The 24845-nt window shown below is 40.8% G+C and overlaps 1 protein-coding gene across 1 annotated transcript in view; it reads left to right on the forward strand.

The window, feature by feature from the left end:
* LOC126184558 (nonsense-mediated mRNA decay factor SMG7-like) overlaps positions 1-24845 on the forward strand; it is a 211830-nt gene that overhangs the window by 110839 nt on the left and 76146 nt on the right. Inside the window, exon 12 of the mRNA XM_049926985.1 lies at positions 10991-11207. Within this exon, the coding sequence (XP_049782942.1) occupies positions 10991-11207 (217 nt within the window). The remainder of the gene's footprint in view (positions 1-10990; positions 11208-24845) is intronic.

The raw sequence follows: 24845 nt of genomic DNA on the forward strand, positions 1-24845 counted from the left end.
TAGGTTCATCATACTGAGGAAGATGTTAATGATAAAATGCAACTTGAGAATTTTATGCAGATGTTCTGGGGTAACTGGATAAAAACTACTTGAAGAGCTTTGACTTGCAAAAGAAGTAATGAAACAATTTTACACGAGAATGCACCTGCCCACAAATGAGAAATGTGATGGTTTGGGGAAGGTACTGTTGTAACATCCACATTGCATTCACTATGCAGGACAGACAAATATAGCAAAAAGTAAAGTTTTGAACACTGCCTTTGTGACTCTTTTTATCAACCAACACTGGCTGTTGTCAGTCAAATATTTCCTTAATTTTTTGCACGGTGAATTTTGGAAAATAATTCCCATTAACCAGAGTGTTTTTCACATATTATGACCTTTTTAGGTGTAACGTTATTGATGTGTAAAAGCTGAGCACAAAAATGCACTTGTGCAGAAAATAAAGGACTGGCAACAGCAAATGTTATTTTATAACAAATCCATTTCTAATTGATAAAATAAAATAAAAAGTGCTTGAGCTGAATAGTGAAAGGAAAACAAAATAAAGAACTCCATTAGAAGATCATACTGTCATATCAGCAAATAAATTGTGTGAAAAAGGAGGAATGGCATTAAACATACACATGTCCAGCATCTAGAGTTTAAAGGGTAAACATCTACATCAATGTAAGTACTCCATGTACTGTATAGTACGTGGTGGAGACCCTGTACCTCTTTGTTGTTCCCTTACCTCTTTCACTCTTAAACGGAGTGAGAGAAAATGACTGTCTAGTTATTTAGTACGTCAGTTGTTTACTTACTTACTTGTTTTGTAGATCAGGTTCATGGTAAATGTTGCCCGCATCTCGTGGTCATGCGGTAGCGTTCTAGCTTCCCATGCCCGGGTTCCCGGGTTCGATTCCCGGCGGGGTCAGGGATTTTCTCTGCCTCGTGATGGCTGGGTGTTGTGTGCTGTCCTTAGGTTAGTTAGGTTTAAGTAGTTCTAAGTTCTAGGGGACTGATGACCATAGATGTTAAGTCCCATAGTGCTCAGAGCCATTTGAACCATGGTAAATGTTGATGTGGAATGTGTCAACAGAACAAACATAGAACACTTATGTACAACTATCAAAAAAAAAAAAAAAAAAAAATATTATCAGGGCCAGTTTAGGTCCAAAGTGGCACACTTGGGGCGCCAACGTGAGAGCAGCACCAGATATGCCAAAATTGTTAAGGTTTCTGTAGAGGACACATCACAAATAGAAACAGCTGCCTGGGATGCCAAGCTGGTTGGGTGCCCAAGTGCAAGATTTGTTTGTAGTACCTATCATAATTAATAGTGAAAACTGACATGGGTGAAATTGTACGAGGCAAAGAGGGTCACCAAATGTTAAATTTCTTATGTGGAAAAATGTTCTTGAACTGGTGTGCTTTACACGGCTATATGCTGGTCATTCACATCATTATTATTAATTATTTATTTTAGAATTCCTCCATGGTGTAGAAGGAGTTGTTAAAGAGCAACATCTTTAATCTACATTTGAAAAGACCTCCACTGCCTGTCAGACATTTTATTCCTGTGCGTTGATAGTCAAAGGATTTTATAGCTACATGTTTCACCCCTTCTGAACCGCAGTTAGATTCATTAAACGACAAAGCAGAGCATTTTACTTCCAAAATTAGCTTGATTCTGGATAACAAATTTCATACGTGAATAAATGTACTGTGAGGCTGTCATTAGCATTCACAACTGCTTAAAGAGGGACCTGCAAGACATGCATGTGTAATTATTTTCTTTTGTGCATTGAATACTGTTAACCTAAGTGAGGAGTTACCTCAGAATATTATCTCATAAGACATCAGTGGATGAAAATATATGCTATATGTTTTTGTACAAACTGTGATTTGTTTTATTTCGTCTTTGTGGTAATTAGGAGAGATGTATGTCAGTGGCCGTAGAATCATTTTGCTGTCAGTCACAAAAGCAGGTTTTCTAAACTTTCTCAAAAAAAAAAGTCGTCTTCTCTCCAGGGATTTTCATTTAATTTCAGTTCAGGAAAAATTTCTGTAAAAAAGCATGTTGATCTACCCTACCAGTAACAAATCTAGCAGCTCACCTCGAATTGCAGTGATGTCTTTCTCTAATCTGATCTTGTGGGGATCCCCGACACTCAAGCAGTACTCAAGAATGGGTCATACAAGTGTTGTGTATGTGGTTTCATTAATAGGTGAAAGACACTTTCCTACAATTCTTCCAATAAACCAAAGTTGGCCATTCACATTTCCTGCAACCAATATCTGCCACTCGTTGCACTTCCTGTCACTTTGCAACGTACACCACAAGATTTGACACAACTATGACAGATAGCACACCATTAATACTGTATTCAAGCATGATAGGTTGTTTTACTTATTCATATTCATTAACTTACATTTAGAGGAAGCTGCCATTCATCACACCAGATAGAAATTCTATCCAAGTCATCTGGTACCCTTCTACAGTCACTCACAGATGACACTTTCCCATACACTACAGCATTATCAGAAAATAGTCACAGATTGTTGCTCACCCTATCTGTCAGATCATTTATGTATGCAGAAAATTAGACTGGTCCGATTACATTTCTCTGGGGGCACCCCTGATGTCATCTTTCTCTGTCTTCGATGAACACTCACCGTCTGGGACCATTACTTAAAATGAACTCAAGCCACTCTCATATCTAAGAATCTGTTCCACATGATCGAACTTTTATCAAAAGTCTGTCAAATGCTAGGAAAATGAATCTGCCTGTTGTCCTTCAGCCATGCTTCACAGGATATCATGAGCAAAGGCCAAATAAGTGATGCCTTCTAAATCTGTGCTGGTTTGTGGACAGAATTTGTTCATTATCAAGGAAGCTTAGTATATTCAATCTAAGAATATGCTCAAGAGTTCTGCAGCAGGCTGATGCTAAGGATATTGGTCTGCAGTTTTATGGAACCATTCTTTTACTCTTCTGATATGTGGGAGTTACTTGTCCTTTTCTTCCAGTCACTTCAGACTTTCCTCTGGACGAGAGACTCACAATAAATGTAAGCTATGGGTGGGACCAATGTCAAAGGGTACTCTCTGTGAAACCAAATTGGGATTCTACCTGGCTCTGGAGACTTACTTGTTTTCAACTCTTTCAGCTGCTTTTCAGTGGCAGGGTTGCCTATGTCTGTGTCCTCCGTACAGGAGTTTGTGCAGCGGTCAAATGATGGTATGTCCATACAATCCTCGTATGTGAATGATGTTGTTGTTGCTGTTGTTTTAATGCAAAATTTAAAACTTCAGCTTTTCCTTTGCTGTCTTCTACTGCCACACCAGAGTGATCTACAAGTGACTGAATAGATGCCTCAAACCCACTTAAGTGATTTTATGTAAATCCAGAATTTTCTAGGATTCTCTACTGGATCATTTACTAATGCATGACGGTGTAAATTGCACGATTCATGCATCAGTCTTTTTAAAGATGCACAAATTTCTACTAACTTCTGCCTGTTGACCATTTGGCGTAACTTTTTGTGATATAGGTGAAACAGTCTCTTTCTCAGCATTTTCTTATTAAACTACGGTAGGTCTTTTCCATCCTTAATCCACTTACTTTGCATGTGCTTCTCCAGTGTGTGATTTATGACCAGACTCACGGCTTGTCATTTGCCTGAGAAACTGCCACCAATAGCAGCAGAGAAGACAGGCTTAGCTAGAAGATGCAAAATCTTCTGGAAACGAGGGAAAGCATCAAGACACTATTGTAGGTGGTATAACAAGGGCTTCTGTTCCAGAGTGGTTCAAAAAATGAACTTTTGTATTTGTAAAAATGAAAACAAAAAATAAACATTTAACAGTAAAATACATTCATTAGCGGAGTGTTGAATAGTGTCTGATGAGCGATTTCAATTCAGTAGCCTACTCTTTTTTAAGATTCATGAAAATGTCATGCATGTAAGAAGAAAAATAAATTGGAAAAGAATATGCTCAGGATTCTACCTGTGAATTCATGTATACATTACCAGTAATTAACAGACATCTAATCATAAAGAAGGAAGAACGATGTTCAAGTTGACACAATTCCTGAAGTAGTAAGTTTATATGTTTCTTTTAAATGTATGGTGTAGCAGGTACGCTCAGGATCCTGGTACTACAAGGATTGCCCAGAAAGTAACGCACCACATTTTTTTCTTCAACAATTCTTTATTGACCATAATGAGAATTACACAATGAAAGAACGGTGTTTTATCTACACACCCTATTTTTTCCATGTAATTGACATCCTGTTCTACGGCCATCCACCATTGCGAAACAAGGGCGTGTATGCCCTGTCAGTACCAATCCTTGACCTGAAGGCAGAGCCAGTGCTTCACTGTGTGAATCACCTCCTCATCACTGTCAAACAGTCTTCCACGAATGGTATCCTTTAATAGCCCAAACAAGTGGAAGTCCGAGGGGGCTTGGTGAGGGCTGTAGGGTGGATGGGGTAACACTTTCCAACCCTGTTTTGCCATGTGCTCAGCAGTCCTCAGACTTGTGTGGGGCTGAGATTTATTGTGTTGCAGCAAAATATCTCCTGGGTTGCCGTGGCGCCAAAGTCACTGGAAGTGCTTCTTGAGTTTTGTTAATGTGTTAACATATGCTTCCACCTCTTGGCATCACATCAGTGAGAATCACACCTTCAGTCCCAGAACATGGTGATCATGACCTTATCAGCGGAAGCAGTTGCTTCGAATTTTTTCTTCTGTGGGGAGTGGGAATGGTACCATTCCATTGACTATCATTTTGTTTCGGGCTCAAAATGGTGAACCCAGGTTTCATCACATTTCACTACCTGGGACAATAAGGCCTCCCCCTTAGCTGCAAAACGTTGCAACAAATCAAGACAAATGCTTTTTCTGTGCAATTGTGGTCCACCATTAGACACTGTGGGATCCATCTTGCACACACTTTTGAATATGCAAGAGTGTGGAGAATGGCATGCTCACTTCCTTTACTAATTGACAGATGCAGTGCCAACTGCCAAGTCATAATGCATCTGTCCTCGTGAATGACAACATGTCAGGTATGACAGCTGTGGATGGTCTCCCCAACTGCTGCAAATTGTGGAGCTCCCCACACCACATTCTGATCCTCTGTGCCCAGCGACTGATTGTACTTCGGTTGACAGCAAATACTCCATAGACTTTTCACAAGCATTTGTGAGTATTACCCACAGTTTGTCTGCAGTGAGAAATTTAATGATTGCATGTTGCTTGTAATGTACATCACCTACAGACGCTATTTTGAAACTGTCCTGCAGCTATGCTATCTGTCGGAAGTGACAGAAATTGGGCACGCTCACTCAGGAGACTTCAAATAATACATATGTAACGTTTCGCATTCGTAGCTTTGTTTTCAGCTGAGGAAAAAAAATGCGGATGCATTACTTTCTGGGCGACCCTCGTAACTATGTTGCCAATCTACCGTGTTCTGGTGTGCTGATGTTTATCTTCCACAAAATGTGTTAACACTGCATTGAATACAGAGTTGAATACTGATAGTACAAACACAAGAAAAGGGTGTGGATAGAGTCTACATAAATCTGTTTGTAGTGTTCTACATTGCTAGAGGTGACATAGATTCTTGGCCATCATTCCAGTAATAGTGACTTCTTCCACCGTGAGTGCTGATTGCTTTTCAGTTTACGGATAGATTATACCTCTGCTGCATTTCCTGTCCTTTTCTCTGATGAAAGTAGAAAAAAAAGTCATTGAGTTCCAGTTTAAATAGTAGAGTTCTTGTCAGTTTATTATGTAAAAACTGATTTGCAGTTGTTAGGTGAACTTACGTAAAATGCATTCCAATAAAGATGGCACAAAAGTGCCTAATTTGTAATTGTAATATTGTCAGTTACCTATGCAGTGTTCATGGGAAATGGATTGGATTGGTAAATGTGGCATCTCACAGTTTTTTTTTAACAGCATATTTTAAAGCCATATAACATGTTGTACTCACTTTGTGGTGAATTAAAGAATGGCCAAAAATTACTATAGCTTCCTCACCTTGAATTACATTACTGGTAGACTGCACAAATCTCTTCCATTCAGGAATTGCACCTGCAGAATGGGCTGCACTGAGTAGGGAGCCACTTACCACACATCCACAAGTGATCACATTCAAATCTAGAACAGTAATCTACTGTAATTCATTGCTTGACTTATACTTAAATATCCAAAATGCCTTAACACCTAGCTAATCTACATATGTTGCAGAAGGAACAAATTTAAGCTGCTGCACCACCTCAGATGTTGGGAAAGCTGAGGCTGGGGTGATGCATTTTATATCCCTCCTGCTGCTTTCATTATGAAAGATGGTAGTGGGTGTATTTTTGTGTTGTGTGCTGAATGCTCTATAAGTACTGTGTATTGGAACCACACCATCATCTGGGAAAAAATCTTTTGCTGTGACATTGATTTTGGACACATTAACAGTCGCTTATTAATCCCCCTGTATATTAATTAATAATGCTGTCAGATTCATAGTAGCACATGTTAACTTTACATCAACAATTGTAAGTACTAAGTTTAACATGTCTCAGTTGCCTACTAAGTTTATATGTATACCAGTCCTTTTGTCTTTTTCCCATGCAAATTTTCTGTAATCATCTACTAAGTAGATGGTATCTTGTGTAACAAATTATTATGAGATCATACTTTACAAATACCATAAGAAAAGGTTTTCACAGTTGTATGTTAATCTTTTATTGAGATAAGTACTATATTGTCTACAAAATGTTACTCAGATTAGTAATTTGTGGCTCCCATTGCATAGCAGGTGCTAGCACCATTTTATTTAGTGAACTTTGGTGCTAATTTGGCTCACTCTTCAGTTTTTGACAGCCTTCAGTGTGACAGAATGCATAAATTACAGTTCATAAACTGCACTAGGAATAGCAGCTATTTTTATGGAGAGTAGCAGCAAGGGCATATAATCTTTTGAGCTTCATAAATGCTAATTTTGGATCCAGTGGGTCTCCAAGCCATCCTTTATTATTGACACAAGTGCCCAAGTCCCCTCTTTTGCATGCTTCTGAAGGAATGGCAAATGTTACACTGGGATTCATTGTATATATAATGCTTTTCCATATTATGGGTGGACACCACACAAAGCTACTGTGTCCGCAGCTCATGATCTAGTGGCGAGTATGTCTGGCTGTGAATCACGGGATCCTAGGTTCAATTCCCGCTGGGGTTGGGGATTTTCTCTGCCCGGGGATTGGGTGTTTTTGTTGTCCTCATCATTTCATCATCATCAATTGTGACAGAGGCTATATTAGATTGTGCGTGGGGGGAAAAAAAAAAGAGGACTGTGTCTGTGTGGGAAAACAAATTGGACTGTGTGAAAAAAATATTGGGACTTTGTATGGGTGCTGACGACAGTGCAGTTGAGCGCCCCACAAACCAGTCACCACCACCACCATCACTATCACAAGGCTAGGGCTAGTCTCAAGATACCGGGTATTAAGTAGATTGATGGTAGGTCATGACGAGTTGAAAATGAGCCTAACTTTGGTGTCAGCACTGCAGTATTCTCTACTAATCTTGCACGGTTTTTTGTGACTGTAGGTGCTCTCGTATGCTCTGTGAAGTCACTGTCTGTAGGACATTTAACTGGTGGTTGTCAGGAATTTCTGATTACACTCTGTAAGAGAGTTGAACATCAGTATATTCTCTTCCTCAGGCCTGTCAGATATTAAAAAAATGTGCTTGTCAGTGTAAAGTTCAATTTCTTTGCAGGAGCATCATCAGTAAACGTTTGATATTTTCAACAGCATATCAGTCAACAATGCTGTGATGTTGGTCTTAGGCAGGTATTAGTATGATTGTAGTTTCTGATAGATTTTTTTCATCAGCTTGTCAAAACAAGTGGTTCCTAGCTCACCTCTTAAGTCCCTTTCATGTGATCGACTTTCTTGTCCAAGATGACTGGTTGAGACAAGAGAGCCTACTGCAGCGCCCATGGCATTTTATTCCTGTACTGAGTCTCACCAGTTTTGAGTGGTTATTTTCATGTGCATGTCAGCACCAAAATTGTGTTTAAGAGCTGTTTGTTTTGCAGTTTGGCATTCAGAAATAGGAAAAAATATAAGGACCTTATGTAACTTCTCAGTGTGTCGCGAAAACAAAACAAACGGCACACTAAAGATTAAGAAGACAAAAGCACAAAATCCGTTTTTCATAGCAGTAAGCTTAATAGAAGTGAACTCAGCTAGAACAGATGTAAGCAGATGCCGCCATAGTCCCTTGTTTCTGCATATGCACACTATAGAACATTCTTGGAAAGTTAGAACTCCACACTTGTCACAGTCTGTAGATCATTGAAATCATAGACACATTCGCCTCAAGGTTAGTTGCTGATTTACGCACAGGCATGAAAGGCGCACACCTTCCAAGTAGTAGATTTTGACCAGAAAATCGCTCACGTAAAATGGAGTTAACATACAAGGTGGTCCAGCCTGGAGCACATTTCATGTGGTCAGGCAGACCACCTCTCATAGCTCATCTCCAGTACTGAGAAGACTTCCTGTCGGGGTGAGCTTACTCAGATCGCCATCATGCCACTTATTGACATGGAAGTTCTCTTAGACTGTGTTTATTGTGACACAGATAACGGTTGTCATATGCCATCGTCAGAGGTCACCTGATGACATTGGCCAATAGCTTGGTCATGGTGCATCCGATCTCCTTAGTCAGTTTGTGGTAGCGTCAAGGAGGTTAGGTTAGGTTAGAATTTATTCTATGTGTGAAGATTTTAACCTCCAAGGGTGGGATGGATACTATGACACCTTTTTGCTTGGAGACAAGTGCTGCAATACGACTTTGGCTATTAAAAAGATGGTGAATTCATGTGAATGAGCTATGAGGTATATGTCTCAAAAACAACATAGCAGATACTGTACACTCTGTCCTCCGTTATTCGATCAGTTGTGGGAATTACCAGCCAAGTTTTATGAATATATGAGATGAAGGGGAAAACACCATGCCACAAAAGTTAAAAATGTTTTGACATTGTGATGCCGCTCTCCTTTTCCAAGTGCTAATTAGCACCAGAAGCTTTGAAACTAACATGCAATATCTGATGTTTTTCATTTTTTATATGTGTGTTTTGCAAAATGTGTAGTTTCAGTGATACGCCACTTTAAAGATCTCTCCAGAATACGTTGTTCAGTGTATGGTTTGTAATGCTACTGTGGTAGAATGTGCAACTTTGACGTATAAAGGTTTTGCCAATGAGGTTATGAGCACATGATGGTTAATTTACATGTGGAAAGTAGATGATATTTCTGTGTTATTGTGCAAGGAAAAAATTTGTGTGTGAACAAGTAAGGATTATTTAATTAAAGAAAGTTAAAATATGTGATTTCACAACAGCTCATTTTATTCTAAAAATGGTGACAATTAACGCAATGCTGGCAGTATACTCAGATGATCAGATTAAAGTACTGGTAACTTCAATGTTCTTTAAACATTTGTGCAGTGGATTTGAGAAGGTAAATAACAACATTTCTGCTTGGAATATTATTTTGGGTTGAGTATAACTTTTAATGAAGGAAATCAACTATACTATAGTTCTTTTAGTGACTTAGCTCCAAAAGTTGGTACTTAATTAATTTAATGCTCTATTTTGTAGTATTTGGGATGCAAGAATGAAAAAATTAGCTTTAAATTTAGGTTTTAGGGCCTCACAAATAGCATCCAATGTATCACACAAGATCTTCAAAATTATACTTTTCAAAATGTGGTATAAGCTTAAATATTGGAAAGATGTAATTGCCAGAACTGCATCCTCAGTTTATCAGATTTTTTAACAGCGCTCGGTTCACATCTTTACAAATACTGGAAATTAGTTTTCATGATCCGAAAGTGTTTCACGAATGGCTCTTTGGCTTTACACACTCGAGATGATTCCTGACTACCTCGGTTGTCAGTGGAATCACGAGATATCAGTGCCCCTGTGACTGTATCCTTAGATATATGCATATTTAACTTGTCGTGCTATAAAGAATACCACTATTTCAATGCTATCATTATAAGATTGGAAGTGCCTGCTGATATCTGTCTCCCACAGGATGTACTGGCACATAAGGAAATGAAATGATGATGGATGTCATTGAAATGTAGGTTTTTCTTGTACAGGCAAGGTACTGTGTAATGTGATCATATGGAGTATTTTTACTGCAGACAATGTCTGCCATTTATACACTATTGGCTATTGAGGTGGAAGAGAATGGTTAAGTAGAGTCTTCTGATCTTATGTTCTGGAGAGCACCCTGTTCTCTTGGATGCAATGTGTCTCATACTGATATCTATGGATTTCTGTATACTTAAAGCTGTTGCCTGTCTTACATTTTATGTGGCAAGTACCTACAGTTTCATTCTCTGTGCTAAGGAGCATTTAGGTAATGAGACGTTCATATGCATATAATCAAAACATTTTTGATGAAATCTGTTTGTATTGTTTTCTAAGTGTTACTATGGATGCATTCTGTATGAGTCAGTCATATCTTTATTTTAAGGAAGACACACAGAGATTGTAGAATTGAAACAAAAATTACTATTAATTGGAATGTTATTTTACTGCTGCAGAAAAATAAGGTAGAGCTGAAAACAGTAGTCAAAACATTACTTGTATTATAGTTAAGTTCTGAAGGTGTTCACAAAAATTGGAGAAATTTTTTTTCCCTTGTGTAATGTGAGAATAACACAACAGGTTTGATAATTTCTGTCCTTGTACTTTTTAAAAGAAGGAAATACACCCTCACATTTAAAAGGGGGGATTGTATTTTGCAAGCATTTAAAATTTAAAAAGTTGTGAAAGTGATCTGTTATTTATTTTATTAGTCATTATTGTTCCTGCTATTATTCATCTGCAGAAGGCTGCTTTCATAATAGTATATTAATTTGTTTAACTGAACTTACCAGAGGTCTAATTGTACATCTTCATCTGTTTCAGATGCTTGCTATTAATTTATATGCGCTTCACCAGAGGAAAGATTGCGCATTTTTAAACAAATCCACAGTCCTGTCTGATTCAGGACTTGAGGCCAGTGAGCTGCAAGCAAAACGACTAGTTTTGCATCTAGTTGCTGGCTCACTTTCTGCATTTCTTCTTCCTGTTTACACTCTGAAAGATGGAGAAGCATTACTTGATTACTTCGCCTTACCAGCAAGTACGGTTCATTATTTTATATGTGTAAATGAATAGTTAGATGGCAAGCTCATCTCTCTTATGCACCAGCCCAGTATTCACAACACTTTCACATAAGTTGTTAGCATTTTTCCATAAGTTTAATAAAGACAATAGATACACATAACAGAGACTTCAGACGTCAACAATATATTCTCCTTCACTATTCACAACAGTCTGTCAGCTCTGGGGTAACTTCTCGATACCGCAACTGTAGAAATCTTGTGCTTTTTGGGCAAAGAACTCGTCAAGCTATGTTTGGAGCGCCCTTTCATCTGGTAAAAAAGTTCCTTGAAGGTTGTTCCATAGTGAGCAGAAAAGGTGAAAATCAAAGGGTGCAAGATAAGGTGAATGAGATGGGTGCAGAATGACTTCCCAACCCAACTCCAGTATAGTGTTCTTTGTCAATGTAGCACAATGTGGGTGGGCGATATTGTGGAGTACCATCACTTCACACAGTCTTCCTCATCATAGTTCTTGGATGGCATCTGCAAGACACCTCAGTTGTTGACAATAAATGTCAGCAGTGATGGTTAAACCTCAGGGGAAGCAATTCATAGTACACCACATAGTGGCTGTTCCACCAAATGCATAGCATTATCTTCTGTGGGTGCACACATGTCTTTGTAACAGGAGTTGCTGCTTTGCTTAGGCTCAACCATTCCTTTCTTTTCCTAATGTTGGCATAAAGACACCATTTCTCGTCACAAGTAACCGTGCTGGATAGGGATAGTCGGTGTTGTTCACGAGCCAGTTGATGGCGAGCATGCACGTATGGCCACCTGCTGATTTTTTTGTGATTTTGGCTTGGAGCATGTGATACACATACACCCGATTTTTGAACCTTCCTCATTGCATGCAGATGTCGCATGATGGTGGAATGATCATAGTTCACCACATTCTCCAGTTCTCAAGTACACTAACATGGATCATTGTGGATTAAAGCATTTAAACGATCTTCATCAAACTCCAGAGGTCTTCCTAAATGTGGAGAGTCACTAAAGTCAAAACAATTCTCCTTAAAATGAGAAAACCATTTTCTTGCCTTTCTCTGTTCGGTGGCATTATCCCTATACACAGCACAAAAGTTTCTGGCTGTCTTCGCTGCTGTCACCCCTCTGTGGATCTCAGAACAGAAGAATATATCAGAAGTATTCAGATTTCTCCACTTGACACTCCATTTTCTAGCATCTATAGCCCCTCTCACTATCCCCAAATGACAATATGTGACCTCAAATAGCGACAGTGAACTACAAATAAAAAAGACGATCGATAAATAAACCCAGAGCAACTGAAATACCAACATGCAAAACAAAAATGCTTCACAGTTGTTGCAAAGTTTATCTCACTCTTGATTAGAGAGTCCCAATTTCCGTATGTTGATACGAAACAGTACACACTAATTGTATCATTACACGCATTACAGTAAACAACTATTAATTTGCCTGTGAGTCTGTATTGCAATAACACCTTCTGTTTATAAAATCATCAATAACTGTGTACATCCACACACCAAGAAAAGCAGCAGTAGCTTTTAGGCAGAGTCAATTGTTTCTGACTCTGAAACATGGACTGCCAACATTGCCCACTTGCTTAAGTCAGTGAAGCAACTGATGTTTGCTGCTAGGACTTTGCTATCTCGTCACACGATTATAATGGCTTAACTTGCACTGATATGTTTCACTCGTATAACAAAACCATCAATGCTGGTGGCAACTTCAGAGCTTAAATTGTCAAGGAGCCTTCAGTTCTTACAGTATTTCTTTCTTTCTTTCTTTCTTTTGTTCTTCCTTACTTCCCGCATACAGCGACTAGCAAATGTTAACATGTAATGCATGTGTCGGGATTGTGTGTATAAATTCTCTTACTGTGTTGATGACATTGACAATCTAATTTAATAGAATATCTCACATTGATCAGGCTACAGGACATCCCACTATTTTAAAGAGACTTACTGAACTATTTCTTTTCATTTTTCAATAGATTGTCATAAATCAAAATTACAAAGTGTCTTATTAGTGCAAAATATCTAAAGATCCTTCTATAAGTGTGAAGATTTACTTCTGTAAACTTAATTATGGGAATAAAAACTTCCACTGTTTGTTTTCATCCATATGTACTACCTAATCTTATAGTCAGTGGTATACCTAATCCTTTTAATCTCCATCTTCATTTGTGAATCTATTGTTATTTCTTTCTTCTTGATACTACTGTTATTATTGTCATCCTCTGATATATCCATTCAACTTCAATCCTGGAGTGAGGACATACTCAGTCTTCTTGAAGAAGCTGGTCTTTGTAAAAACTGTCATCTATGACCCTTGAGTAGTCAGTTCACAATACCCATAACATGAAGTTGGGGAGTTGTTCTATAATGAATTATTACTATCGCTGTATTTCCCTTTTATATCAAATTCTTAATTTGCAGATGATGTGTTGGCTGAAAGAATGTAGCACAAACATTCTCCTCCATTTACGCAAACATAGCTCAGCATCAAGTCATTAGTAATCACAATCTACCCATTTTCTTGCTATGAAAAGTCAGTTGCTGCAGGTAGTTTTTATTTTAGCATAGTTTTCTTACAAAGACTAACAAAGAGATAGAGGGGCTGGCCAGTACTTACCTCAGCTCAGTACAGCCGATAGATACCCATACAACAGAACCGAAAATTTACATTCGTAGCTTTCGGAAAAAATGTTCCTTCATCAGGGAGGAGAGAGGGGAAAGAAAGGGAAGAAGGGAAAGGAGATTCAGTTACTCACAACCCAGGCTATGAAGCAACAGGGAAAGGAAAATAGGGAGGGTAGCAAGGATGGAGGCATGGTTCTCAGAGGGAAGCCAAAGATATTCTACTGTAAGTACTGTGCCAGCTTCAAACCAAAGAGGACGCATACAGAGGTAAAGAGGCATATAGTATAAAGATAAACACAACTATGTAGGATGAAAAGATGCGTGAATGGCTAAAGAGGAAAGGGAAAGAAGAGAAGACTGAAGAGTAAATGGGAGTGAGGTTGTTTAACGTAGGTTCAGTCCAGGGGAATGGCGGGATGAAAGGATGTGTTGGAGTGCAAGTTCCCATCTCCGCAGTTCAGAGGGACTGGTGTTGGGTGGGAGAAGCCAAATGGCACATACAGTGTAGCAGGTTCCTAGGTCCCTAGAATTATGCTGGAGGGCATGCTCCGCTACTGGGTATTGGGCATCTCCTAGGCGGACAGTTCGTCTGTGTCCGTTCATGCGCTCAGCCAGTTTAGTTGTCATGCCGATGTAAAAGGCTGTGCAGTGCAGGCATGTCAGTTGATAAATGACGTGTAGTTTCACACGTGGCCCTGCCTTGAATTGTGTATGTTTTACCAGTAGCGGGGCTGGAGTAGGTGGTTGTGGGGGGATGCATGGGGCAGGTTTTGCAGCGGGGTCGGTTACAGGGGTAGGAACCGCTGGGTAGAGAAGGTAGTCTGGGAATATTGTAGGGTTTAACAAGGATGTTACGGAGGTTAGGGGGGCGACGAAAGGCAACTCTGGGTGGTGTGGGGAGAATTTTGTCAAGGGATGATCTCATTTCAGGGGTTGACTTGAGAAAGTCATATCCCTGGCGGAGTAATTTGTTGATGTTTTCGAGGCCAGGATAATATTGGGTGACAAGGGGGATGCTTCTGTGTGGTCTGGGGGTAGGAACATTGTTGTTGGATGGGGAGGAATGTATTGCTCGGGAGATCTGTTTGTGGACAAGGTCTGCAGGATAGTTGCGGGAGAGGAAAGCACTGGTCAGGTTATTGGTGTAATTGTTGAGGGATTCATCATTGGAGCAGATGCGTTTGCCACGAATACCTAGGCTGTAGGGAAGGGAGCGTTTGATGTGGAAAGGATGGCAGCTATCAAAGTGAAGGTACTGTTGTTTGTTTGTGGGTTTGATATGGACAGAGTTGTGGATGTGAGCTTCAACAAGATTAAGGTCAACATCCAGGAAGGTGGCTTGGGTTTTGGAGAAGGACCAGGTGAAATTCAGATTCGAAAAGGAGTTGAGGTTATGGAGGAAATTAAGGAGTGTTTCTTCACCATGAGTCCAGACCACAAAGATATCATCTATAAACCTGTACCAGGCCAGGGGAAGCAGCTGTTGGGTCTTCAGGAAGCCTCCTCCATGCGGCCCATGAAGAGGTTGGCATAGGACGGAGCCATCCTGGTTCCCATGGCCGTTCCCCTGATTTGATGTGGAATGTTTGTGATTTGTTTGTAGGTCTGGCCTTCAAAAGTGAAGTAGTTATGGGTGAGGATGAAGTTGGTAAGTGTGATAAGGAACGAGGTTTTTGGAAGATCTTCGGGTGGGCGTTGGGAGAGGTAGTGCTCAAGGGCAGAGAGACCATGGGTGTGTGGGATGTTTGTGTAAAGGGATGTAGCATCTATGGTGACAAGAAAGGTTTCAGGTGGGAGAGGAGTGGGAATGGATTTGAGGCGTTCTAGGAAGTGGTTTGTGTCTTTGATGTAGGATGGGAGTCTGCGGGTGATAGGTTGCAGGTGCTGGTCTACCAGAGCTGAGATACGTTCGGTTGGGGCTTTGAAGCCTGCTACAATGGGACGGCTAGGATGGTTCTCTTTGTGGATTTTGGGTAATAGGTAGAAGGTAGGGGTACGTGGCTCAGGTGGAATGAGCAAGTCTATGGAAGCCGTTGTGAGGCCTTGTGAGGGACCTTGGATTTTTAGGATTTTTTGCAGCTCAGTCTGGATGGAGGGAATGGTATCCTGGGTAACAGCTTTGTAGGTTGAGGTGTCGGAGAGTTGACGCAGTCCTTCTGCCACATATTCCACACGGTCAAGTACGACAGTTGTGGAGCCTTTATCCGCCGGGAGGATGACAATAGAGCGGTCTATTTTCAGCTCCTTAATGGCACGGGATTCAGCTGGGGTGATGTTGGGGGTTGTCGGGATGTTCTTCAAGAAGGACTGGGAGGCATTGACTACAAAAAATATCAGCTGTGAATGCTAGATCATATTTTGTGAATGGTGAATCTGAGGATCAAATCTCATATGAGTAGGATTAAATATGGTACGTGCATACAAAATTACATTTCACTATTTGGTTGTTCATCATGAAATTCTTGTAATATTAAATTAGCTTATCCCTCATTTCTTCCATCTTTAGGCTAGTATTGTGTTGAGATTGTCTCACCTTGTATGTGTGCTGCATATACTGCTTGCTTCACTCACATAAGAGCTACTGTCAGTGAACAAATGGCCAATTTAGTATGTTTTTGTAATCCATTATATAAGCAGAGCATTCACTTATGTCACTGCAACACCTGCTTGTAATATCAAAATCTGCACACAGAATAAAGTGTTAATTTGCAGAAGTAGTGGGCCTGTATTACTAAACTTTCTCAGCATGATCAGTGTTAACATTGTTCAATTGCATCTCTGATTTTTGATCTGATGGTGATCAGTTGCACAGGATTTCCATTCTTCTTTCCTTTATATTTGCAAATTTTTCAGTCTCTCTTTAACTGAAGTCAGGAACTCTTAAAATGAGGTCTTGTTCAGTAGATAGCATTGCAAATTCTGATAGTCTTTCTTGGTCCATAATATTCTGTAAGAAAGTTTTGAGTCTTTTCAGTGACGAAAAATAACGTTCTGCTTCTGAAACGTTCATTGTAATCATAATTATCAGTTTCAAGAGTTTCACATATTCAATCAATGTAGCACAAAGATTATTTATTTGTTATGTAATCCAGGAACTCAAAGCTCCACACGTACTTTTGAACTCCTGTCTTCCATTAATAAGAGAGAGAGTTCAGTTTCAAGTTTCTTTGTTTCCAAAAAAGAATATTATTAAATAGCAGCTCTAAAAGAAGGTTCTGAAAAACTGGAAGAATAAGTGGTGAATTTCTCTGGTAGAAAGAGAGGGGCTGGAACTGGGTGTCCAATGAATTTGAATCTTTCTTTGGCATTGTAACTTAATAAGGTCGCATACTTCTTTTGCCTTCCACAGTAGTTTACACACCACTCCTCCATCTTCAGCCCTCTCTCATGTATGATACTTTTGCAAATCTGTTGAATTTTCATTGACACTTTTCCCATTGTTTGTAACTTCACACTCAAAAGCTGTCAGCTAATTTTGTACATATGTTGGGTCAGTATCCCTTTTCTATAGCTGATTACAACCTAGCAGTGGCCTCATATCATGTACCTATAGAAGATACAGACGATAATGAAAAAGACAGTTTCTATGAAGACCTAAAATGAATTTATGAAGATGCACCATCGTACGATGTGAAAACATTTGTAGGTGATGCCAGTGCCAAAGTAGAAAAAGGGGCCTTTCTGAGACCCTACATTGGCCGCCATACTCTACACAACTCCTCCAACAGCAACTGAATGAGACTACTCAATCTGGCAGCTTCAAAAACCTAAGGATTATGAGTACCTGCTTTCCTAGCAAAAACATATATAAGTTAACATGGAAATCCCTTGACCAAGACCCACAGAATCAAACGGATCACATATTAGTGGAGACTAGATGCAGAAATGTTATTGAAAATGTGAAATCTCGAAGAGGTGCAGGAATAGGATCAGACCACTGTCTTGTGCTGACAACTATTAGTGAAAGGATGGAATGCAGAAACTGCAGGATAAGAGATGCAGACTGCAAAATAAACACAGATTTACTGAAAAAGGACAACAGTAAGGACAGATATGCAATTGAAATTCGAAACAAGTTCTATGCCCGAGAAGAAGAGGAAGATAATGTAGACAGATTATGGTCCATGCTCAAGATCAAAGTCAAACACATAGCAAATGAAGTGCTGAAACGAATTCAGAGAGGCAGGAGGAGCATAGCAAAGGATGGTTTTACAATAAGTGTAGACATGCAGTCAATAAGGGGAAAGAGGCTAAAAGGTTATGGCTGTCAAACAAGCAAGATGAAACATTAAGATTGGCATACGTGGAGGCAGCTAGAGAAGCAAGAGAAGTCCTCTGAACAGAAAAGTGAGATGTATATAAACAGCAAGGTAACACTGGCTGAAAAGGATCAAACAGTCGGCAATGCAAGAGACTTTTACAAGACAGTCATGTTCTTCAAGATTGGGTACAACGTGAGGATTGGAGTTATCAAAGGCCAAGCAAGACAATTAATAACTGATCAAACAAAAGTTATGGAGGAATGGAAGAACTATTTCGAAAATCTCATGAATGTAGACAACACCATCAACAGCGCCAGATGAAGAAAAAGAAGAAGATACAGTAACAATTCTGGGGAATGAACTGCTGAGCACGGAAGAGGAGGAGAAGCTATAAAAATGCTAAAGAGAGGAAAGGCACCAGGAATGGATGACATACGTGCAGAATGCTGATAGAGAGATCCTACAACAAAGAGTATACCATCTAATCAGTTTAATTTGGAGCAAAGGAAGGATCATGGCAGAATGGAAGCAGTCTATCATCTGCCCAGTATTAAAGAAAGGAAACCCAATGAGACGCAGCAACTGTTGAAGGCTTACCTTACTATGAACAACTTGCAAGATCCTGAGCATGTTGTTGCTAAAGCGGCTAACGCTGTACATTGAAGAGGTACTTGGATTCCAATAAGCAGGGTTTAGAAAGGGGAAAATGAACCATAGACTAACTATGTTGTTGTTGTGGTCTTCAGTCCTGAGACTGGTTTGATGCAGCTCTCCATGCTACTCTATCCTGTGCTAGCTTCTTCATCTCCCAATACGTACTGCAGCCTACATCCATCTGAATCTGTTTAGTGTGTTCATCTCTTGGTCTCCCTCTACGATTTTTACCCTCCACGCTGCCCTCCAATACTAAATTTGTGATCCCTTGATGCCTCAGAACATGTCCTACCAACCAATCTCTTCTTCTTGTCAAGTTGTACCGCAAACTCCTCTTCTCCCCAATCCTATTCAATACTTCCTCATTAGTTACGTGATCTACCAATCTAATCTTCAGCATTCTTCTGTAGCACCACATTTCAAAGGCTTCTATTCTCTTCTTGTCCAAACTATTTATCGTCCATGTTTCACTTCCATACATGGCTACACTACATACAAATACTTTCAGAAACGACTTCCTGACATATACACTCCTGGAAATGGAAAAAAGAACACATTGACACCGGTGTGTCAGACCCACCATACTTGCTCCGGACACTGCGAGAGGGCTGTACAAGCAATGATCACACGCACGGCACAGCGGACACACCAGGAACTGCGGTGTTGGCCGTCGAATGGCGCTAGCTGCGCAGCATTTGTGCACCGCTGCCGTCAGTGTCAGCCAGTTTGCCGTGGCATACAGAGCTCCATCGCAGTCTTTAACACTGGTAGCATGCCGCGACAGCGTGGACGTGAACCGTATGTGCAGTTGACGGACTTTGAGCGAGGGCGTATAGTGGGCATGCGGGAGGCCGGGCGGACGTACCGCCGAATTGCTCAACACGTGGGGCGTGAGGTCTCCACAGTACATCAATGTTGTCGCCAGTGGTCGGCGGAAGGTGCACGTGCCCGTCGACCTGGGACCGGACCGCAGCGACGCACGGATGCACGCCAAGACCGTAGGATCCTACGCAGTGCCGTAGGGGACCGCACCGCCACTTCCCAGCAAATTAGGGACACTGTTGCTCCTGGGGTATCGGCGAGGACCATTCGCAACCGTCTCCATGAAGCTGGGCTACAGTCCCGCACACCGTTAGGCCGTCTTCCGCTCACGCCCCAACATCGTGCAGCCCGCCTCCAGTGGTGTCGCGACAGGCGTGAATGGAGGGACGAATGGAGACGTGTCGTCTTCAGCGATGAGAGTCGCTTCTGCCTTGGTGCCAATGATGGTCGTATGCGTGTTTGGCGCCGTGCAGGTGAGCGCCACAATCAGGACTGCATACAGCCGAGGCACACAGGGCCAACACCCGGCATCATGGTGTGGGGAGCGATCTCCTACACTGGCCGTACACCACTGGTGATCATCGAGGGGACACTGAATAGTGCACGGTACATCCAAACCGTCATCGAACCCATCGTTCTACCATTCCTAGACCGGCAAGGGAACTTGCTGTTCCAACAGGACAATGCACGTCCGCATGTATCCCGTGCCACCCAACGTGCTCTAGAAGGTGTAAGTCAACTACCCTGGCCAGCAAGATCTCCGGATCTGTCCCCCATTGAGCATGTTTGGGACTGGATGAAGTGTCGTCTCACGCGGTCTGCACGTCCAGCACGAACGCTGGTCCAACTGAGGCGCCAGGTGGAAATGGCATGGCAAGCCGTTCCACAGGACTACATCCAGCATCTCTACGATCGTCTCCATGGGAGAATAGCAGCCTGCAATGCTGCGAAAGGTGGATATACACTGTACTAGTGCCGACATTGTGCATGCTCTGTTGCCTGTGTCTATGTGCCTGTGGTTCTGTCAGTGTGATCATGTGATGTATCTGACCCCAGGAATGTGTCAATAAAGTTTCCCCTTCCTGGGACAATGAATTCACGGTGTTCTTATTTCAATTTCCAGGAGTGTAAATCTATACTCGATATAAACAAATTTTTCTTCTTTGGAAACGCTTTCCTTGCTATTGCCAGTCTACATTTTATATCCTCTCTACTTCGACCATCATCAGTTATTTTGCTCCCAGAATAGCAAAACTCCTTTACTACTTTAAGTGACTCATTTCCTAATCTAATTCCCTTAGCATCGCCTGACTTAATTCGACTACATTCCGTTATCCTCGTTTTGCTTTTGTTGATGTTCATCTTATATCCTCCCTTCAAGACACTGTCCATTCCGTTCAACTGCTCTTCCAAGCCCTTTGCTGTCTCTGACAGAATTACAATGTCATCGGCGAACCTCAAAGTTTTTATTTCTTCTCCATGGATTTTAATACCTACTCCGAATTTTTCTTTTGTTTCCTTCACTGCTTGTTCAATATACAGATTGAATAACATCAGGGAGAGGCTACAACACTGTCTCACTCCCTTCCCAACCACTGCTTCCCTTTCATGTCCCTCGACTCTTATAACTGCCATCTGGTTTCTGTACAAATTGTAAATAGCCTTTCGCTCCCTGTATTTTACCCTTGCCACCTTCAGAATTTGAAAGAGATTATTCCAGTCAACATTGTCAAAAGCTTTCTCTAAGTCTACAAATGCTAGAAACGTAGGTTTGCCTTTTCTTAATCTAGCTTCTAAGATAAGTCGTAGGGTCAGTATTGCCTCACGTGTTCCCATATTTCTACGGAACCCAAACTGATCTTCCCCGAGGTCGGCTTCTACCAGTTTTTCCATTCGTCTGTACAGAATTTGCGTTAGTATTTTGCAGCTGTGACTTATTAAACTGATAGATCAGTTATTTTCACATCTGTCAACGCCTGCTTTCTTTGGGATTGGAATTATTATATTCTTCTTGAAGTCTGAGGGTATTTCGCCTGTCTCATGCATTTTGCTCACCAGATGGTAAAGTTTTGTCAGGACTGGCTCTCCCAAGGCTGTCAGTAGTTCTAATGGAATGTTGTCTACTCCCGAGGCCTTGTTTCAACTTAGGTCTTTCAGTGCTCTCTCAAATTCTTCACGCATTATCATATCTCCCATTTCATCTTCATGTACATCCTCTTCCATTTCCATAATATTGTCCTCAAGAACATCGCCCCTGTATAGACCCTCTATATACTCCTTCAACCTTTCTGCTTTCCCTTCTTTGCTTAGAACTGGGTTTCCATCTGAGCCCTTGATATTCATACAAGTGGTTCTCTTTTCTCCAAAGGTCTCTTTAATTTTACTGCAGGTAGTATCTATCTTACCCTAGTGAGGTAAGCCTCTGCATCCTTACATTTGTCCTCTAGCCATGCCTGCCTAGCCATTTTGCACTTCCTGTCAATCTCATTTTTGAGAAGCTTGTATTCCTTTTTGCCTGCTTCATTTACTGCATTTTTATATTTTCTCCTTTCATCAATTAAATTCAGTATTTCTTCTGTCACCCAAGGATTTCTACTAGCCCTCGTCTTTTTACCTACTTGATCCTCTGCTGCCTTCACCACTTCATCCCTCAAAGCTATCCATTCTTCTTCTACTGTATTTCTTTCCCCCATTCTTGTCAGTTTTTCCTTTATGCTCTTCCTGAAACACTCTACAACCTCTGGTTCTTCCAGTTTATCCAGGTCCCATCTCCTCAAATTCCCACCTTTTTGCAGTTTCTTCAGTTTTAATCTACAGTTCATAACCAATAGAGTGTGGTCAGAGTCCACATCTGCCCCTGGAAATGTCTTACAATTTAAAACCTGGCTCCTAACTCTGTCTTACCATTATATAAAGTATCTGATACCTCCTAGTATCTCAAGGCTTCTTCCATGTATACAACCTCCTTTTATGATTCTTGAACCAAGTGTTAGCTATGATTAAGTTGTGCTCTGTGCAAAATTCTACCAGGCGGCTTCCTCTTTCATTTCTTCCCCCCAATTCATATTCACCTGCTGCGTTTCCTTCTCTTCCTTTTCCTACTATTGAATTCCAGTCGTCCATGACTATTAAATTTTCCTCTCCCTTCACTATCTGAATAATTTCTTTTATCTCATCATGCATTTCTTCAATTTCTTCGTCATCTGCAGAGCTAGTTGGCATATAGACTTGTACTACTACTTGTAGGCGTGGGCTTCGTGTCTATCTTGGCCCCAATAATGCGTTCACTATGTTGTTTGTAGTAGCTTACCCGAACTCCTCATTATTATTCATTATTAATCCTACTCCTGCATTACCCCTATTTGATTTTGTATTTATAACCCTGTATTCACCTGACCAAAAGTCTTGTTCCTCCTGCCACCGAACTTCGCTAATTCCCATTATATCTAACTTTAACCTATCCATTTCCCTTTTTATATTTTCTAATCTACCTGCCTGATTAAGGGATCTGACATTCCATGCTCCGATCCGTAGAATGCCAGTTTTCTTTCTCCTGATAACGACGTCGTCCTGAGTAGTCCCCGCCCGGAGATCCGAATGGGGGACTATTTTACCTCCGGAATATTTTACCCAAGAGGACGCCATCATCATTTATCCATACAGTAAAGCTGCATACCCTCAGGAAAAATTACGGCCGTAGTTTCCCGTTGCTTTCAGCCGTTTGCACTACCAGCACAGCAAGGCCGTTTTGGTTAATGTTACAAGGCCAGATCAGTCAACCATCCAGACTGTTGCCCCTCCAACTACTGAAAAGGCTGCTGCCCCTCTTCAGGAACCATACGTTTTTCTGACCTCTCAACAGATACCCTCCATTGTGGTTGCACCTACGGTACGGCTATCTGTGTCACTGAGGCACACAAGCCTCCCCACCAATGGCAAGGTCTATGGTTCATGGGGGGGGGGGGGGGGGGAGACTAACTATAAATGCTACCAAAGAGCTGGGAATTTCACAGAAATGTCCACTGCCTTTGTGGATTTCCAAAAAGCGTATGATAATGTGAACAGGCAAGCAATATGGCAGGAACTGGGAAGAGTGCAGGTTCTAGAAAAGTAATGAATAACACAACTATGTATACAAGAGAGAACATGGGTGGTGAAAGTGAATGGAAAGATTTTGGAGAAATTAGAGGTGAAGGCTGTTGTGCAACATGACAACTGCTTCTCCCCCATTCTGTTTAATCTAGTTCTGGAAAGAGCACCGACCAAGTTTATAAGCCTGGATACTGGAATACAGCTGGATAGAATAATAACCACTCTGGCTTATGTGGATGATGTATAAATAGCACAGAATTAGCAAGATCTGGTTCAGATGGCAAGTGTGTTAATGGAAGAGACAGTGAGACCAGGCCTGAAGATGAATGTGTAGAAGATCTAATAGCTGTTGTGACAGACCTTTAGATTTAGGTAGTGAAATCTTTGAAAGTGTAAAAGAGTTCAGATATCGTGGGCACTCCTCAGTGAAAGGAATGAGATGGACCAGGAAATAATAGCAAGAACCCAGGCTGGAAACAGGTCAAGGTTTGCACTCTGAAAACTGCTGCAATCCTGGTTTCCATCAGGATCCTTAGTAAGTAGCTGATTATACAAAATATCCTCATGGATCATAATTTTATGAAAAAAAGAGAGCTAGAAAATGAACTGTTCACCCTTCAAAATCATTTCTAAACCGCATTTTTGTAGGATAGTATTTTCATTACACTGTTTTACGCCAATGCTAATTTTATTTGTGCACTTCATATCTTCTTCCCTATATCAGAAAATAGTGTTACATTTCTTGATCGGAAATTCCAATGAGTAGACACTGAATGTGGCAGCTGTTTTCACACTATTTTGTTGACACTTGCTGTTCTTTGTGGAGATGCGGAAGAGAGGCTGGAAATGCCTTGAAATTTGGTGATAAATATTCACGCTTTTTTATTAATCGAAGCAGCTTTAAGCATAATTAGATTAAACTGGTGAGTGTAACTATGAATGTTTGAAGCATTGGAAAACTTTTACTTAACAAGAGCCTTCACCCATTGTGATAAATCACTCGTGTCTGCTGCACCATCATATGTTTGCATGATTGGTTTGTAGTGATTTATCTGTTCTATTATGTACATTGCCAAAGACTGGGCATCATACTTTTCTGTTGCTGTGAAGTCCCAAAATATTTCAACAGTTCTTCCATTAATGAAGTACCTATTAACTA

This window comes from Schistocerca cancellata, chromosome 4 (genome assembly GCF_023864275.1).
Source record: "Schistocerca cancellata isolate TAMUIC-IGC-003103 chromosome 4, iqSchCanc2.1, whole genome shotgun sequence".
Taxonomy (NCBI): domain Eukaryota; kingdom Metazoa; phylum Arthropoda; class Insecta; order Orthoptera; family Acrididae; genus Schistocerca; species Schistocerca cancellata.